General features: G+C 45.6%; 2 protein-coding genes across 2 annotated transcripts; one reads left to right on the plus strand and one right to left on the minus strand.

Annotated features, from left to right (window-relative positions):
- Positions 1–935: 935 nt before the first annotated feature.
- Positions 936–7,432, minus strand: LOC120676534 (GTP-binding protein SAR1A-like). Its single transcript, XM_039957862.1, has 3 exons — positions 7,127–7,432; positions 6,883–7,014; positions 936–1,611 (listed from the first exon to the last, which is right to left on the minus strand). The coding sequence occupies exons 1-3, from the start codon at positions 7,253–7,255 to the stop codon at positions 1,291–1,293; spliced, it is 582 nt and encodes a 193-aa protein (XP_039813796.1). The 5' UTR covers positions 7,256–7,432; the 3' UTR covers positions 936–1,290.
- A 1,581-nt stretch (positions 7,433–9,013) lies between these two features.
- Positions 9,014–17,540, plus strand: LOC120674571. Its single transcript, XM_039955734.1, has 4 exons — positions 9,014–9,052; positions 9,246–9,567; positions 15,011–15,192; positions 17,345–17,540. The coding sequence occupies exons 1-4, from the start codon at positions 9,014–9,016 to the stop codon at positions 17,348–17,350; spliced, it is 549 nt and encodes a 182-aa protein (XP_039811668.1). The 3' UTR covers positions 17,351–17,540.
- Positions 17,541–19,064: the final 1,524 nt, after the last annotated feature.

Here is a 19,064-nt window from a genome sequence, read left to right on the forward strand (position 1 = left end):
TGCCTGCCGACCCGGCTGTGCGGGGTCGCCGGCGCGGGGGCGGGGCCGGCCGGGTCCTCGGGTCGGATACGACGGCGCGCGGACGTGCCGGGCCGATCCCCATCCGACGCGGCGGTTTGGTTTGCGTGGCGCTCGCCGTCTCGGCCCCCTCCGGGGCCTATCGCGGCCGGCGGAGAGCGACCGCCGCGCTAGGCGACGCCGGATCGGAGGTGAGCCGGCTACAGAAGGAACCCGCCCGGCCGCAGCGAACGAACGAACGAACGAAGAAGCCTGCACGGAACCTCGCGCCCCGTTCCGTTCCGTTCCGTTCCGTTCCGTTCCGACTCATCCGCCCGACGGCCGGAGGTCGCGTACAAGCCGGAAACGGAACCAGGTGCTGTCACCGTGTCACGTGACCGAGTACTCGACCGCCACCACGTGATGGTTCGCCGGAACGAGGCCGTCGAGCGAAGCGTCGGTACGAAAACCCTCTGGTCTGGCGTTCTTGTCTTGGCGTTGGGTCAGAGGGAAAGGAAGGAAAGGTCGCTTCGTTTGGCATCGCACCTGGGACGGGTGCGTGCGTCCGGGAGGAAGCAGCCGAGGGGTTGCACGGCCCGTTCACTGGCCGCAAGTATCGCTCTCGCCCGGGCTCTCGACAGATGGAATTGTCCGGATAGGAACTCCAGCCTGAAAATCCAATGCCATGTCATTCGTGATATATTTATCCACCTTTCCAGCCATTTTCATCATTTCACGTTCCTGTGCAAAAAGTGCTCTCTCCTTTTTCGAATTGACAATGATGTTCAGAATTGGCGTGCCGCTTCGTTGCGGTACAAGCTGCAAATTTTACCAACGCAACCTTTCATCAAGCATTCTTGGTGAGCTGGTGTCATCACTCCAAGCCTAAGAAATGCACGATTTGTCCTCAGTTGAGAGACCACTTCATACAACCATGCTTTCAGGAACCACAAAAGCATCGTTAGGGACGAAAGTTCACCAAAGCTGCTACCAGATATTTCACTGGTTGAAGTAACGTGATTACATAAGCTGGAATACTTCTCGCTGCCTGGCAGCGGTTCCAGAAACCGCTTTTTTTTTTTTACTGTGACCGTCACTCACAAGCAATCAGAAAAGAAAATCGACCCCATCACATATCTAGGATTAACACAAACTTACAGGATTTGCCTACCACTAGCTACCATAAACTTTTTCATACAGCTGAGGATTTCTCCATAGTGTGACGACCAGACCTGACTCCGACCACCTGCGAGAGCACCTACGCCAGTGCTATGGACAGAGGTGTGCGGCGCTTCACTTGATGTACTGAGACATCCATTTGAAGCCTTCGCCGTAGCCCATCTTGCGCACCACACTGCACATGAAGATCTCCAGGGGGCGAACATTGGAGTCAGACAAGTTCACATTGCCCTTTCCGGTTGTGAAGTTGCTCAGCCCAAGGTAGTAGCGCAGCTCCTCCTCTGAAGCTGCGTACGGGATGTCAATCTTATTGCCCAGTATGAGGAAAGGAACGTTCGCAAGCGAGTCATCTGCAAGAAGAGCATCAAGCTCTTTCTTTGACTCGGCAAACCGTTCCTTGTCAACAGCATCCACCAAGTACACGACAGCATCCACCTATAAGACAGAAAAAAATTAGAAAGAGCTAGACAAAAGCATATGCTAAAACAATAAACTGTGAAGTATAGAACTTATTAAGTTTACAGTTACACGTTAAAGCCTGGGATATTGTTCAGCCAGGGGAATAAAGTAATAGCTGAACTTGGGCCCTGGTATTAAATACCTAGCGCTAAACAGTCGCATTTTTTCCCTGACCAAACATTGAATCAAAAACTGAATCAATCAATTCAACATGGCTCAAACACGGTGTTCTGAAAAGATAAACTGAAACCTCAAGCAACTTGTGTTAGACAAGATTTAGTCATGCAAATAAGATCTTTTGGGTTTTGGGGGGCAAGATGGATGGGAGTAGTAATGACATTGGGGCAGTTTTTATGCAGTTTACATGAAGATGAGTACACAAATTCAAGTTTTGAATCATTTCCAGCTGTTGTAGACGAATTTACATATTCCCTCCTTGTTATTCACTTCCCTAGTTCTCTTGTAGCAAAATAGCAAAACACAATGGGTAAACAACATAATGTACACCATTCTTGATTATATCAAGATGAAACTACATGATTTTTGTTGTTCCCCACCGTTTTAGGCCAGCTGGGGTTATGTTGCAAAATCCACAAGTGACTTCAGGTACTTAAGCAAGTCTAATCCAAGAACACTACAAAGCGCCAAATCCAGGAGTCTTCTAAACCTCTCCAGTTTTCCAACATGTCAAAAAATGTGACCATAACCTGTTTACCAATAGAGGAGCTCTACCTACCTTTCTCTGCCAGTCTGTGATAAGGCCAAGTGAAGCATGCAGAATTAATCCTATATTTCGTGGCTTGCTGGCATTAATATTTATGGTTTTAGCATTCATATGCTATATCATTAGAAAGATATATGACTCTGGTTTCCAACGCAACAAACGGTGCATCTTTTGGACTTCCGAGCTAGGAGTTATGGCTATTATAGTGGAGACTGCACAGGCTGTTGGTGGCTGCGCGAGAATGAAAGAAGACTCTTCAATTTCTCCACCAAGATGATGTTCCACTTGGTTTTATTTATGCTTATGTTCACACCCAACTAGGGAGGGATGTTCCTAGTATAAATAAACCATGTAATCCATCATTTGAGTGGGATGAATTGATATGATACGAGAATTGAGTGGCTCTTCTTTGAGAAACCTGTAGAGTAACCTACGGTGCTAGTTGATCCTCGTTGAGTAATCTCCGAGCTATCCTAGTTGAGAAATCCATCGAGTAATCTCCGGTGCTAGTTGATCTTGTTGAGTAATCTCCGAGTGATTCTAGTTTTATCATCCTATCCACCACCACAAATCCTTTCCGCGAGTCGATCCTTATCATTGTCTCCAACACAACTGCACCGGCACCATTCACATGGGCTGCTGAGTCTCAATCCAAGGGCACTGCCATCACTCGCACTGTGGAGTCTGTTCCTCCCAAGGTTGACAGGCTTGACAGATAAGAAGATGCAGCAGTAGAGAAAGCCTAGTAAGGGCGCCAGAAAGAGCAAGGTGCTCATCAGAGTTCATATGCTCCCCAGACCCCAGCGTAGATGGAGGCAATGTTTACAAGTCGTCCGACTAATCGCGATTAGTCGACCTTATCGGTCCCTGGCATCCGATAAGGGCAACTGACGCGATTTGTTCGATCAAAACTCTGGTCGTCCGATTAGTCGAAGACTAATCGCGATTAATCGTCCGACTTGGACATAGACGACTTGGTTCCAGGGCTGGCTGATTTGTGGGCTGATTTCCTGGGACATGGGCTGGTAGCATGGGCTGGTAGTATGGGCTGTAGTATGGGCTTTTAGGGTTGGGACAGTAGGCAGGCAGCCAGGCGACGTCTTTGCTTCCCACCGCCTCCGCTGCGCCGCAATTCCTTTTCGTCCGCGCAGCTGCGCCGCTGCGACGTCATCCTTCCCGCGCGCGCCGCTCTCCTTCCCGCCCTTCTCTCTCGCGCGCGCTCTCCTTCCCGCCCCTCTCTCGCGCGCGCGTAGGGGTGGTAAAGGGCCCAACATTTTGAACTAGAAAATCTAAGGATCGGGCCCTAAAAGGGCCGGGCTCTAAACATATGTATTTTTGAACTAAAAATGTTAAGGGCTTTATTGGGCTGTGAAGAGGCCATTAGGGCCATGGCCCATTACCACCCCTACGCGCGCGCTTTTCCGCCTCTGCCCTACACCCTGCGCGCGCGCTCTTTTCTGCCCTACACCACGCACATCCCCTGTTTCTCGTGCATCCTCCTTCTCGCCCCTCTCTCGCCATCGCACATCCTCCTCCCGTCGGCGTCTCTGCGCCGGCTACCGGCCGGTCTTCGTGATGAGCTCCTCCTCCGACGGTGTGTGCCTTTCCCACCTTCCCTCCTCCCCCATCCCTCACAAGTAAGTCAGCAGCTAAACACTAATGTAGCCATACGCTTGATTTATTGTACAGACAATATAGTATATATACGTGTATATATATAGTCGTATAGGTCCTGATATGCAGGACGATTATATGGACGACTAGGATCGACTAGTCTCGACTAATCGGTCTGGTCGACGACTAATCGCGATTAGTCACCTAGTCGGTCCCATGGCGACTAGGTTCGACTAGGCGATTTGTAAACATTGGATGGAGGACCAAAATCGTCCAATAGTAATAAGCATGGATAGTACATTCGAAATGCTCTAAGTATTTTTATATCAGGCTGCAGTGGAGGATATGGTTAAAAGTCTTTTAGTTTCTTTTACAAAAGATTGACCCAGAACCAGTGTCTCTGAAGAGCTTTGCACTCATAGCACTCAGACTTCCCACATTGCCAAATTACCACAAAAACTGTGACATTAACCTGTTTATCAACTATCACAAAAACCAAAGGATGCAGGAGCAGAACTTCACAATAGTTCTAAACAGGAAAACTTCATAGTCTTATTAGTGGTAATTTGGTCAGGGGGGAGCCTGAGTCATACAATTGGAAAGCTCTCCAAACACAGTGATACATGGACAACTTTTCCATATTTTTATTTCAGATTGTGCTTGCTGAAATAAAGAAATATAAGAAACTCGACCGGTGAGGGAAGAACCGCCCCCACGGCATTGCATTAAGAAGGGACCGTATGACCCCGGTCGAGAAACCCCCCTGAACCCTGTCCCATGCCCACAAGGGACAAACTGAACTTGGGCCGGCGACCACCGTAACACACAGGCTGGCGCAGCGCACCGCAACCTGGGCCAGCGACGCAACAGCCCAAGCCAGCGAGCACAGCGAGGGGGGTTATTTTGGGTGCAAATACCAGGGTTCGAACCCTGGCTGGTGGGCACAACCAACGACCGCTCAGTTTGCTTATCTTGTTCCCTACATTCTAGGTCAGATGGGGGTTTTATGAAAAGCCACAAATGAAATCAAGAGTTCAAGACCTTTCAGAGACTCATCCAGCAACAGTACAAGGCATAAAGTGGATTTCAGTTAAAGCAGCTCCAGTGTACATATAGAAATCGATCTATAGATGACCAAACTCCTAAGAGCAAGTATACTAATCAGCTGGAAGTCGGCTGGGAGCTTGCGTGGACGAGGAGAGAGACGGAGGCGGGCGTCTCGCTCCGCGCCCGCTCAAGCCGGCGGAGAGGCCCTCCGTCCGCTGCCATTGGCTGAGCTGGCGGGGCCCGCCACCATCACCCTGTGCCTCCCAGCCAGCCGTCGGCGCCGCTATTAGTCTTGCTCTAAGACGAGTCCACCCATGAGCTACTAGCTGGTTAAAATATTCCACGCACAGGAGGACAGGGCATGGGTCATGGGTGTCAGGCATGTGAAGCTCCATGCCTCCATCTGCCCAACAAACAAGCAGCTCACAGTTTTTTTTTAATATTTTCCTTAATGATCGAATGCAGCAATGGAGCTCTTGAACTGAATTCCACATCAATGATTTTCCAATCCAAAATAAAAACTACTAGCGCTGCTCTTAAAAGCCTAATGTTTCTTTTAGCAAAAAAAAATACAAAAAACCAGTGTGTCTGGAGAGCTTTGCACTTATAGCACTCAGACTTCCCACATCGCCAAATTACCACAAAAACCCGTTCACCACTAATGGGCAGCTTCACCTCTCCATATTCTGCATGCTCAGACTAAGCCACAACTCCAGCAAGGCACTGACCAGAGGTCTGATGCATGAGAGATGGAGGAGCAAAATTGCTCAATAGTTGTAAGTAGGCATCTCATAGCCTTACTAGTGGTAATTTGGTCAAGTGAGAAGCATGAGTTGCACATTAGGAAAGCTCTTCAAACAGTGATTCAGGGAAAATTTCCACATTCTTATTTCAGGCTGTACTTTGCTGAAATAAAGAACATAGAAGACAAAGGAAACCTGTCTTGTTCCCACCACTTCAGGTCACACTTTTTTTTTGAATGAAAAGAAAACGAATAGTAGACTCAGGTGTTCTCAGCAAGTCTCATCCAAGAACAGTCAAGTGGAAAGCATGAACTGTACATTTGGAAAGCTTTCTGTGCACAGTGGTACACAGACAATTTTCCCATATTTTTGTTTGAAGCTGTGTTCTGTTGAAATAAAGAATTGCAAAAGAATTAAAAAAGACTAGGTATGCGTCGCAAAAAGTTTGTTCAATACTTCTACTAAGGTTAGGTAACATCCATGCTAGGAAATACCAACTAGTTCCACTTGCACATGTAGATTGTGTACGCTTGTTGGATACAGAGTTACATCCTATAAACCTCACTCTGAATGTTTGATGATGAAGACTCAATGGAAACAATAGGCATCCCCACTAAAATTGCAGTGGACCATTGCAAACGGGCAGCTAATCTGGATGTAGGAGCTCAAATAACAGCATAACAGGTGGCCAGAATCTCTCAGAGGGTGTGTTGTCCATGGTTGCATGAGATGACAATCTATCTACACAAAAATCATAGCTCTGAGAATGCTGTTACGTTCTACAAATTTCCTATTCCTACAGCACCTTGCCTATTCAGCTATTCAGATGTAGTATGTTTAAAGTTTAATTAACCCCAAATACTACATATACTAATATCTAAAACCCTATCGTCTTTGTCTCAACCAAAATTTTCGCCAAATCAAACAAAAACATATGGAAGCAATCTAACAAAATTCGGACGTTTCTAGTTTAACCCGAGATACTACTTGCAACTAAAACCCTACCATCTCCATCTCAACCCAGATTCCAACGCCAAACCTCACAAAAACTGTACAGGGAAGCGCTCTAACAGTAATAATAATAGAAACGAAACGAGCTGCAGGAGGAAGGAGATCAACCTTGGCGTAGTAGTCCTTCCAGACGCGGCGAGCGATCTGGTGGCCGCCGAGGTCGAAGGCCTTGAACTTGATCTTGCCGATGCTCAGCTCCTCCGACGTGGGGTACTGCGTCGGCTGGTGCTGTACGAGCCGCTGCGATCAATCCAACCAAACCAGATAAGGAATCCGCGTCAAGGGAAAAATCACAACAAGAGGACCGAAATTCGCAAGGGGAAAGAGCCGTGGATCGGAGGGAGAGAGGGACCTCGTCCTTGAGCATGTGGAGGAGGGTGGTCTTGCCGGCGTTGTCGAGGCCGAGGAAGAGGATCTTGGCTTCCTTCTGCCACAGCCCCAGCGACGCCAGCACCCCGTAGAACCAGTCCACCAGGAACATCTCTGCTCTCCTCTCCGGCGATCCCCTCCTCTACGCAGCAGATCGGTCGGCGCGTCCTACTCTCCTGCTGCCTTGTCGCTCTTTCCGTCGCCGGCTTGGCTTTCGACGGGAGGAATATTTCTTCCTCTTTTCTTCTGCTTGTGGTCTGCGTGGCCTGGGTGCTCTGTTCTAGATTCTTCGGTGGCGTCTGCTTGTTTAAGAGTAAATTTCACTGTAGGCCCATAAACTTTTCCCGAAGTCCCATCTAGGTCCATCAACTTTTAAATCGATCATTTAGGTTCACAATTTATTTAATCGTTGCTGTGGAGGTCCAAATGTCTACACGGAGGCTTCTTTTGTCTACGTGGATTGTCCAGCGTGGAGGTTGGGTCATGCGAGCTGTTGGACGCCTGATTTATTTTGCAATGCAGCCCTCCATAGACTTCGTCCGTTCATATCTTTGTTTGAATGAATGCAAGTTTTATCTATCTGATCATTTGAAATGAAGTGATAATACTATGAGAAGGATCAGTTATACAATGCGTTGCATTGCATAATGTAGTAGTAGTTTCATCTTACAGGATAAACTATCTGATATGCCATCACGTTGTAGTTTCAGGTGGTTGCTTTCCCTAAATATGACACAAAAAGGCAACATTGCCATTTACAAAAGACAAGTATCATCCGCAAAAGATGCTTGCAGGTGTATATAACTACACAAAAGACAACTATCATCCACAAAATATTGGCCAGCCTCCATTTCGGACCTTACTATCCAGCCTTCTTCTTTGTTGCTGCTCCAGAATACTTTTTTTTAGTTGCCGGTTCAGTACCCTTCTTCTTTGTTGATTGTTCTATAGTCTTCCTCTTGGCCGATGGTCTCGACACCCTTCCAGATTTGGTGGCAGTGGTTGGAGGAATAGGCCTTCCAGAGGATTGCAAAATAAAACCAGACATGTAACAGCTCGCATGATCCAGCCTCCACTTTGGACAATCCACGTAGGCAAGAGAAGCCTTTGTGTAGGCATTTGGACCTCCACAGCAACACTTAAATAGATCGTGGACCTAAATGACCCATTTAAAAGTTGATGGACCTAGATAGGACTTCGGGAAAAATTTATGGACCTAAAATAAAATTTACTCTTTCTAGAAGAACCTCCTCTTGCCGTCAGATCAGGAGCGTTGTACGTTGGCCAGCAGTGCGGATTAAAAATCATGACCCTTCATTAAAAAAACATCACCAGTTCACCACCAACACACGATGGAATATCTTTAAAAATCATCAAATACTGTTAGATAGGGCTGGGCACTTCAACACCGAAAACTGAGAACCGAGCCGAACCGAACCGAACCGAGCCGAAGTGCCAGTTTTTTCGGTTTTCGGTTTCGGCTTCGGTTTTCAGATTTTCCTAACCGAAGATTTTCCATCGGCTTCGGTTTTCCTTTCTGACGAACCGAACTCCCGAACCAACCGAACTGGCGACTCTGGTAGTCCGGTGCTGTGTGACTCTGACTTCTCAGCGCCCCCACCTTCCTTCCTGGGCCGGTTGTTTCAGCCCAATATCCCACCACAGGCCACGCGCTATTCTTCTCTTTCTCGCAAAATATTCATCCACTCCGACCCTCCGCATGGCGCATCGATAGGCGGCGGCGGCGGCGGCCAGCGGCTGGCGGCGGCCAGCGGCTGGCGGCGCAGCGCATCCGAGCGAGCCAAGACAAGGCATGAGCGGAGCGGGGGAGCAGCACATGTCCATGGGCTGTGCGCGGCCAAGTCGCGCGATGGCAACACAAAGCACGAACGGCGGAGCAGCCGAGCAGGCTACAGGCCTACAGCGAAGCATTGCTACAGCGGCGAGATGACAAGTTGATCAGCCTATTAGCTTCCTACTCTTGCATCCCTTGCCTGTAAGCTGAATTATTGGATTTTGGTTAGCATGCGCTGCGGTGTGCACTATCTTTGTTGGTTTCGATGTGTTCTGTTCTTTATACCTTCTTGTGTTGTGTTGTGTAGTTCGGTTTAACCGACAAACCGAACCGAGGAACCGTAGACCGAAGCCTTCGGTTTCTTGTTTTGCTATACACCGATCGGTTCTCATTTCTTGCAAACCGAATTTTGTGGAAACCGAATAAACCAAACCGAATCGTCGGTTTCAACCGAACGCCCAGCCCTACTGTTAGAGCTCTCCCGGCCGCCGCGCGGATCTCTCCCGGCCGCGGCGCAGAGCTCTCCGGCCTCGCCTTCATCAACGCTGAGAAGCTAGTGCTGCACATCCCTACGCCTGCAAGAAGCTCCAGTGCCAGGCCGCCTTTGTCAACGCCGAGCATATGCATCTGTAAGGTCCAGTTTGGTTGCGCGTTGTAAAATTTTTGAAAAGTCATCTTTCTACATTTGAAGTATTAAACATAAACTAATCACAAAAATAATTACAGAACTCGTCTGTAAATCGCGAGACGAATCTAATGAGCCTAATTAATCCGTCTTTAGTGGTTGTTTACTGTAGCATTACTGTAGCAATTTAGCGTCCGATTACAGTCTAATTATGTTCATTAGATTCGTCTCGCTATTTACAGATAGCAGTCACAATGCGTTTTTTATTTCGTCTAGATTTAAGTCTCCATGCAAGTGCCGAAATTTTTTTTTGGAATTTTGAATTTTGAAACTGAACACGGCCTAAGTATACGAGACCTGCTACTGTCTGTGCTGCGCATAGGGGTGGTAATGGGCCATGGCCTTAATGGCCTCTTCACAGCCCAATAAAGCCCTTAAAATTAAAATTTTTAGTTCAAAAATACATATGTTTAGAGCCCGGCCCTTTTAGGGTCCGATCCTTAGATTTTCTAGTTCAAAATGTTGGGCCCTTTACCACCCCTAGCTGCGCATCAGCATCTTTTGTGGCCGCTGCTTGCTTCTGACTGTGTTTAGATTCTTGGAAAACGGACAGAAAAGGTTATATTGGATACTGTAGCATATTGTAGCACTTTTTGTTTGTTTGTGGTAAATATTGTCCTACCGTGATCTAATTAGGCTCAAAAGATTCGTCTCGCAACGTACATCAAAACTATGTAATTAGTTTTTTTATTTACCTATATTTAGTACTCCATGTATGAGTCATTTGCTATATTTAATGTTTCGATGTGATGAAAAATTTGGAAAATTTGGAGAAGTTTAGGATCTAAACACACCCTCTCCATTTTTGTGCCTTAACTGATCATGTGGTGTGGATCCTCTCTGAAGATAAGATACTACTAGTATCTAGTCCGGTACATCAGTGATCGATGGTTGATTCATTCAACCGTTAGGTTGTGTGAAAAATGATTGCAGGTTGGCCGTGCGATGTCGTTACAGTCTTTCTGTGTGTATTTCTTCTTTTCAATGTGAGTAGGAAATTTCTTCTTTTTGATTCGTAGTAGGTTTCTCAGCACTAGTGCCTGCTGCATCAATGCACAGGTTGTTCGGTGTCTCGTGCTTTTTTTTTTGTCAAATATTCCTGCATATGCAGTGCTGATTTTTGCATTAGGTTCTTGGTGCCTCCCTATCATTGTTTTGAATTATTGCAGTGTATGCAGTGCATCACCTTTTTACTTGGTAAACACATCAACACATCAACAAAGCCTTTTAATCCCAAGCAAGTTGGGATAGGCTAGAGTTGAAACCCAACAAAGACCATTATTCATGGTTCTGCCACGTGAATCGCAGCTTTCCAAGCACTCCTATCCAAAGACAAATCTCTAGGTATACTCCAGTCTTTCAAGTCTCTTCTAATTGTTTCTTCCCATGTCAACTTCGGCCGGCCCCTTCCTCTCCTCATATTACCGTCGTGCTTTAGGATACCACTATGCACTGGTGCCTCTGGCGGTCTCCGTTGGACATGTCCAAACCATCTCAGCTGGTGTTGGATAAGCTTTTCTTCAATTGGTGCTATCCCTAGCCTATCCCGTATATCATCATTTCGAACTCGATCCATCCTTGTATGCCCACAAATCCAACGCAACATGCACATTTCTGCAACACTTAATTGTTGGATGTGCCGCCTTTTTGTAGGCCAACATTTCGCACCATACAACATTGCCGGTCTAATCGCCGTTCTATAAAACTTGCCTTTTAACTTCTGAGGTACCTTCTTGTCACAAAGGACGCCAGATGCTTGGCGCCACTTCATCCATCCCGCTTTGATTCTATGACTAACATCCTCATCAATATCTCCATCTCTCTGTAGCATCGATCCCAAATATCGAAAGGTATTCCTCTTGGGCACTACTTGGCCTTCCAAACTAACATCTCCCTCCTCCTGAGTGGCGCCGAAGTCACACCTCATATACTCAGTTTTAGTCTTGCTAAGTCTAAAACCTTTGGACTCTAGCGTTTGTCGCCACAACTCCAGCTTCCTATTCACTCCCGCACAGCTTTCATCAACTAACACGACATCATCAGCGAAAAGTATACACCAAGGAATATCACCTTGTATGTCTCCATCACTAGGGCAAAAAGATACGGGCTCAAAGCTGATCCTTGATGTAGTCCTATCTTAATCGGAAAGTCGTCTGTGTCACCATCACTTGTTCGGACCCTAGTCATTACATTATTGTACATGTCCTTAATGAAGGCCATATACTTTGTTGGGACTTTATGCCTATCCAAAACCCACCACATCACATTCCGTGGTATCTTGTCATAAGCCTTCTCCAAGTCAATGAAAACCATGTGTAGGTCCTTCTTCTGCTCTCTATACCGCTCCATGACATGTCTTATTAGGAAAATTGCTTCCATGGTTGACCTTCCAGGCATGAAACCAAACTGATTCATAGTGACCCGCGTCATCCCTCTCAAAAGATGCTCAATAACTCTCTCCCATAGCTTCATAGTATGGCTCATCAACTTAATTCCCCGGTAGTTGGTGCAGCTTTGAATATCCCCTTTATTCTTGTAGATCGGCACCAATATACCTCTTCTCCACTCTTCAGGCATCTTGTTCGACCGAAAAATACGGTTGAAAAGTTTTGTTAGCCAAATTATAGCTATATCACCTAGGCACCTCCACACCTCGACTGGAATGCCATCAGGATCTGTCGCCTTACCTCCTTTCATCCTTTTCAGCGCCTCTTTGACCTCAGATTCTTGAATCCTCCTCATAAAGCACCTGTTGATGTCATCAAAAGAGTCGTCCAGCTGAAAAGTTGTATTCTCATTATCCCCGTTATACAGTCTGTCAAAATACTCTTGCCATCTAAGTCTGATTTCATCCTCCTTCACCAAGAGCTGATCCATATCGTCCTTAATGCACTTAACCTGGCTGAAGTCCCTCGTCTTTCTCTCACGCACCCTCGCCATCCTATAGATGTCCTTCTCTTCTTCCTTTGTATTCAGTCGTTGGTACATATCCTCATAAGCCCGACCCTTCGCCTCACTCACAGCGCTTTGCGATCTTCTTTGCCACCTTGTACTTCTCTATATTATCTGCACTCCTATCAAGAAACAAACGCTTATAACACTCTTTCTTCTCCTTAATAGCCCTCTGGACGTCCTTGTTCCACCACCACGTGTCTTTAGTTTTGCACCCACCCCCTCTGGTCATCCCAAAAACTTCCGAAGCTACCTTCCGAATGCAGGTCGCCATCTTCTCCCACATGTAGTTTGCGTCGCCCTCTTCATTCCAAGAGCCCTCCACAATAACTCTTCCCTTGAATACCTCGGCCATCTCCCCTTTTAGCTTCCACCACTTCGTTCTTGCGATCTTGACTTGTTTAGACCTACGGGCACGCATCTGAAAACGAAAGTCGGCCACCAGCAGCTTATGTTGGGAAACTACACACTCTCTGGGTATCACCTTACAATCGAAGCATGCTCGTTTATCCTCTCTTCTTGTGAGGATAAAGTCGATCTGACTAGTGTGTTGGCCACTACTAAAGGTCACTAAGTGGAACTCTCTCTTTTGAAAGAAAGTGTTGGCTAGCATTAGGTCAAAAGCTACAGCAAAGTCTAAGACTTCCTCCCCTTCCGGATTTATGCTACCAAAACCAAAACCCCCATGTGCTGCCTTGAACCCTGTGTTTGTAGTTCCTACATGACCATTAAGATCTCCTCCTATAAAAAGCTTCTCCCTAATAGGTACAGCTCTAACCATGTCATCTAAGTCATCCCAGAACTGTCTCTTAGCACTCTCATCGTGTCCTACTTGGGGGGCATAAGCACTAATAACGTTCAGGACTAAGTCACCAACAACGAGCTTGACTAAGATGATCCTATCTCCTCGCCTTCTGACATCCACCACATCATCCTTGAGGCTCTTATCAATCAAAACTCCCACTCCATTCCTATTTGCAGTCGTTCCTGTGTACCAAAGCTTGAAGCCAGTATCCTCTACCTCCTTCGCTTTTTGGCCCTTCCATTTAGTCTCCTGAACGCATAGAATATTTACACGCCTCCTAATCGCTGAATCAACTAACTCTCTTAACCTACTCGTAAGGGACCCTACGTTCCAACTACCTAGACGAATCCTAGTTAGCTCGACTAGCTTCCTTGCCCTTCGCACCCGCCGAGTCAGATGCGAAGACCCTTTCTCACTTTTCACTACACCCGGGCGCCGATGTAGCGCGCCACTGAGGAAGCGACGACCCGATCCTTGCTCACTTGACACCGTATCCAGATCAAGACACGGCGCGCCACGAGGGTGACGACCCGGCCCTTTCTCACTTAACACCATATCCGGGTTCCGATATGGCGCGTCGCTAAGAGGGTTACGCCCCAACGGTTTTCTCTTGGGTTTCATCTCCATACGAGTGGCAATGTTTTTATGTTGGCTCGCCAAGCCTTAACACAACCCTCCTCCTTTACCCGGGCTTGGGGCCTTTTTCCTTGGTAAAGCCTACACATTTTTTGAAAAATCTAAAGCCTAGAAATTCAGAAAGCAAATTATGTCAAGTCATATTCTTGTCATGTTGTGTACTAGAGAGTTCCTTTTCCTCCTTCAGAAATGACTTGTTTTCCCCATCATTTTTGGTTGGATTGCTTCATGATTGTTTCAACTGCTTTGCTACTCCTCCCTAGTGCCCTTTGGAATATTCACTTGCATATGCGGAAAATAGGACCAAAAACGGTTGCAAAATGATGAGGAATCTGAAGAAAAGGGAACTTGCTGTCTGGATTACCTGAACTGAAACATTCTACAACCTGCACAAAGCACCATAGATCCAAGGCGCGTCCTAACCGTAGCATAACCCCACTGCCTTCAATCTGTCACCTGTCAGTTGATGCCAAGGAGACTTACACTGGTTGATGCTTTTTGGATCGAAATCACTTTGTCTTCAGTTGTCTGGTCGGCGCTACTCCCTTTGGGGACTCGAGAAAGAGGCAGCGTTTGAAGCTTCTGGATGGGCTGAGAAGGAGAGGGAAAATTTCCTCTTTTTTTTTTGTTGGGAGCGGACTTCGGTTGACCTGACAAGAAAGACAGGCGCCTCAATTACTAATGCTGATAAAGTAGAATCATAGTGTCAATGCACTATCCACATACAGCAGCCAAAGAAATGTTAAGGACAAGCTGTAGTGATCACATACAAAGGTACGGTGTTCAGGTTGGAGAACTGATAAAGTATAAAGCAGTAGGTAGTACAATATTAAAATTGTTTTAGCAGCTAACATCATTTCATTTTCTTGTTCAGCTTGACCTGGATATGTGCAGCAGTTATTTAGGCAGGGAAACTAACAAATATTGGGATTCAGCTTGTATGCCTTTTTGTTAGGTTTCCAACAATTAACTCTCTGTATTGTTTTATGAACAGGTCAACTGAGAGGATGTCTAATAGCGAAAGTGTGGCATTACTTCCTGAAAGTGCTGGTGAAGTTGCACAAACTTCCAATCGCAGCAGGAAGAGATCTGCAGTTTGGCAATATAATGAAGAATTACCTAATGAAGGAGAGGCAAAATGCATCCATTGCGGCTCAAAATTTGCTTATCACAAAGGTATTGGAATATCTCACCTACAAAACCATATTAGATCATCATGCAGAGAACTTCCACCAGATATCAATCGTAAATCCATTTTCCCAAAAAGTGTGTCTTCTGTGGATGTTCGCAATTTTGTGCTGGATCCTAAGTTAGTGAGAGATTTTATGACTAAGTTTTGGATCACTGGAAACATTGCCTTTAGAAAGATAGAAAATGGTTTTTTCAAGAGAATGATGAGATCAGCCCATCCTAGCCTTGAAGTCCATGGTAGATAGACACTTAAGAATGATTGCATGCTAGTGTATCGAGAAGAGAGAAAAAAGATTGCGAATGGTTTTGCCAATACAGATTCTTGTGTGAGCTTTACCTCGGATATGTGGACTTCTGTCCAAAATCTTGGATATATTTGTTTAATTGCACATTATATAGATGGAGATTTCAATTTGCACCACCATACAATCAACTTTAAGCAAGTTCCTCACCCACATAATGCGGCTGCAATACATAGCACCATAATGGATTGCCTTTATGAGTGGGATCTGTCCAATAAAGCATTTGCTTTTACTCTAGACAATGCCACATCTAATGATAGAGCCGTCAAAAAGCTAAGTGAAACTCTTTGGACACATATGCTTTTAGAAGGTGATGATCTTCATGTCAGGTGCACAGCTCACATATTGAACTTGGTTGTCCAAGATGGGATGAAAACCATACAGAGTGCTGTTGAGCCTGTTAGGGATGTTATTAAACATATTACATCATCCAGCTCCCGGTTGCAAATTTTCAATACCATCCCACAACAATTCAACCTTAAACCTAAGAGGGGTTTCAATTTAGTTGTTTCTACAAGATGGAATTCTATGTATTACATGCTGGAGGAAGCTCTTGAGTACAAGGATGCATTAACCCACTATGCTAATCTGCAAAACATTCAAGGACCCAACCTTGAACAGTGGAGCCTGATAGAAAGAGTGTTTAGATTTTTGAAACATTTCTCTGATACAACAAAAGTCTTCTCACAGCATAAAACTCCGAGTGCTCACAGGTATGTTGAAGAGGTTTGGGGGATAAGGGAACTGCTTCTTGATGAAAAAATAGAAGCGATAAATTCTTGAAGGTGTTGTGTGATGACATGAATTCCAAGTTTGACAAATATTGGGATGAACCTAACAAAATCCTTTTGGTAGCATCTTTGCTGGACCCGCGGTACAAATTAACCTTTCTAAAATACTGTCTGATGAGAGTGTATGGAGAGGAAGTAGCTGATAGAAAAGTAAATTATGCTCTTATCTGGTTCAAAGCATATTATTCTCATTACAAAAACATGCAGCAAAGGAGTTCCCAAAGTAATATTTCATCATCTCCTGAAGTCAGTAGTTCTTCAAGTATGTTGTCTTCGGTGTCTGGGAAACGTAAGCTAGGGTTGGAATTTGCTTTGTTCAAGCAGAGAAATAGACCTCATCGCTCAAAAAGGTTAGAAGCTGATACTTATCTTGATGATTCATTGGTTCCTTTAAGGGATGGTGAAGAATTTGATGTTCTCAATTGGTGGAAAAGAAACCAGGATCAATATCCTGTACTAGCAAAGATGGCTCGTGACTTTTTGGCCATTCCATTATCAACAGTGGCCTTTGAATTGACATTTAGTACTGCTGGGATGGTAATTAACAAACATCGTAGTTCTTTAAGTTCAGAAACAGTGGAAGCACTAATATGTGCTAAGGATTGGCTTAAAGTGTACATCTCAGACGATGAAGATGATGAAGATAACATATTTCCTTTTAACTTTGTGTCTTGTTATTTCTGTTGTTGATCACCTTGCAATGTTGATGACAAAAACTATCTTTTCTCATAGTGTTCTTTTTTTTATCAATTTCTCATAGTGTTCTCATCGATGTAATTTGGTGCAGGGGTCGTGATAGATCAAGTACTGAATTAGTTCTCCTTCCCAAGATTTTGCAAGTTTTTGGATTCAAGTTGGCAAAAAATACTATCTTTATTCCTAAAGGACTTTGTTGGTGTTTTGGTTTTGTCATCTCTCTGTTGTAGTACTGTGGTACCCATCTAAAATTTGGAGTCTGAGAACTGAAATGTACTGTCTTCAACTAACCTCTGGATGAGAGATAACTTTGCTGGCTGATGATAATTGCTGCTCACTTTGGTGTAGGATTAGTGATGCTCTAAGTTGTAGTACTGTGTTGGCGATGGTTGCAGGTCGTTGGGTGTCCAATGGATTCTCTAGGCATAATGGTAATTTTCTCCCCTAGAATCAATCTTCAGTTTGCTGTTGGAGACATTGTAAACTACTGATGTAAGCTCTTCTTTTTACAGCAATTCAGTTCTTTTCTCTCTCTTTTTTCTTCTTCCAAATTTGTGGAATTGTGGTTCATTTGAGTGTGAGAAAACCCCCGTGTCTTCTTATTTCTTCAGCATTTCACAAGTTGTTGCCCCTTTCTTTCTCCTACCTGTGTTGGCGCTCCTTAAGTACCCATTTTATCCCTTGTTTATCCTTGATAATGGCATGAATTTAATATCAAAATCACTAACCGTCCTAACCCCGGCCTAATTATTGGTCATTTTCACATTTGCACATATATTTTGGAGGAACTTCATTTTTGCAAATTTTTTGCCTATTTTGGAGCATGAAATGACGAGGCCCGTGATCGAGCGCTAACACGGAGAAAGACGAAGACCAAAGCCCAAAAGAAGGACCAAAACCCATGTTGATTCGAAGCTCATTCATGCACATCCATCCTCCAAGAGAGCCCAAAGGACCAAGCCCACGAAGATGAGATCAAAATACTTCGGGATTAAGCAAAGCAAATGAAGATTTAAGGAAGGATTCTCTATCCTATCCTTTCCTCGAAGATATCTCTAAGATAACAACGTCCAAAGGGGTGCAATCGTGAAGGACATAAACTCTAGAAGATGCGAGGAGTCTACACGTGAAAGATGAGACTGAGGCGGGCCCAAAAGAGGGTAGGCCAGCCGGCCTAGGCCCATGAGCCGGCCGGCCTAGCTCGTTTCCGAGGCGGTTCGGCCTCCCCTTCGACCGGTGGCTTCCTCGGCTCATAAATAGCTCGCACCTTATTCAACTCGCGGCATCCATCCACCCAGAACTCGACGAAAACCTAGGGCCAACACCGAAGGAGGCTAACGGCCGCCGCGAGTCTTCGAGGGTACCTAGGAGATGGCTTAGGCCACCCCTAGCCGCCATGGCCTCCCTGCGAGGTTGTGCCATGGTGGAGTTTGGGAGTCATCCCCAACATTCGTCGGGGTATGTACACACACGATGGTGATATCAATCTACTCTTTATTCTAGTTGTCTCGACTTTGGTCTACTTCAATGCATGCTTTCTTTCTCATATGTGATGCATCCATATGTTCATAGTAAGATTAGATCTATTCGTGGTGATTAGTCTATATCTTGCGGATACGTTGAGGTATCGTGTTTTAGCTAGTTGGTTGATTACCCCGGTGTGGTGACAGCATGGCGGAGGGAAAAATTCTAGCGACGACATGATGTGGAATAGGATCGATGGCGAGTACCATGGGAGTCGTTGCGCGGCCACCAAGAGGAGGAGCTTCGAGTAAGAGCACTTGGTGGGTGTTTGGGGTAAAGCTTTGGGAAACCTTAGGCGTCGACACGCACCTCGCACCGGTGACCTTGGGAAAGTAGGCCGATTCCGAGCCGCCTTTCTGAGAGATGATTTCGTGCACCTTTAGTTGAGATGCAATCTATGTTTTGATCACCTTTTTGACTAGAACTGTACCTAGAGACGATAGGCCCTAGCTCCTTGGTTGTGTTATCTCATCTACGGTTGTGGGTGTGATGAACACTTATGCTTCATTCATATCTATCAAGTGTTCAGTTTATATGCAATCTT

The sequence above is a fragment of the Panicum virgatum genome, chromosome 5N (genome assembly GCF_016808335.1).
Source record: "Panicum virgatum strain AP13 chromosome 5N, P.virgatum_v5, whole genome shotgun sequence".
NCBI lineage: Eukaryota > Viridiplantae > Streptophyta > Magnoliopsida > Poales > Poaceae > Panicum > Panicum virgatum.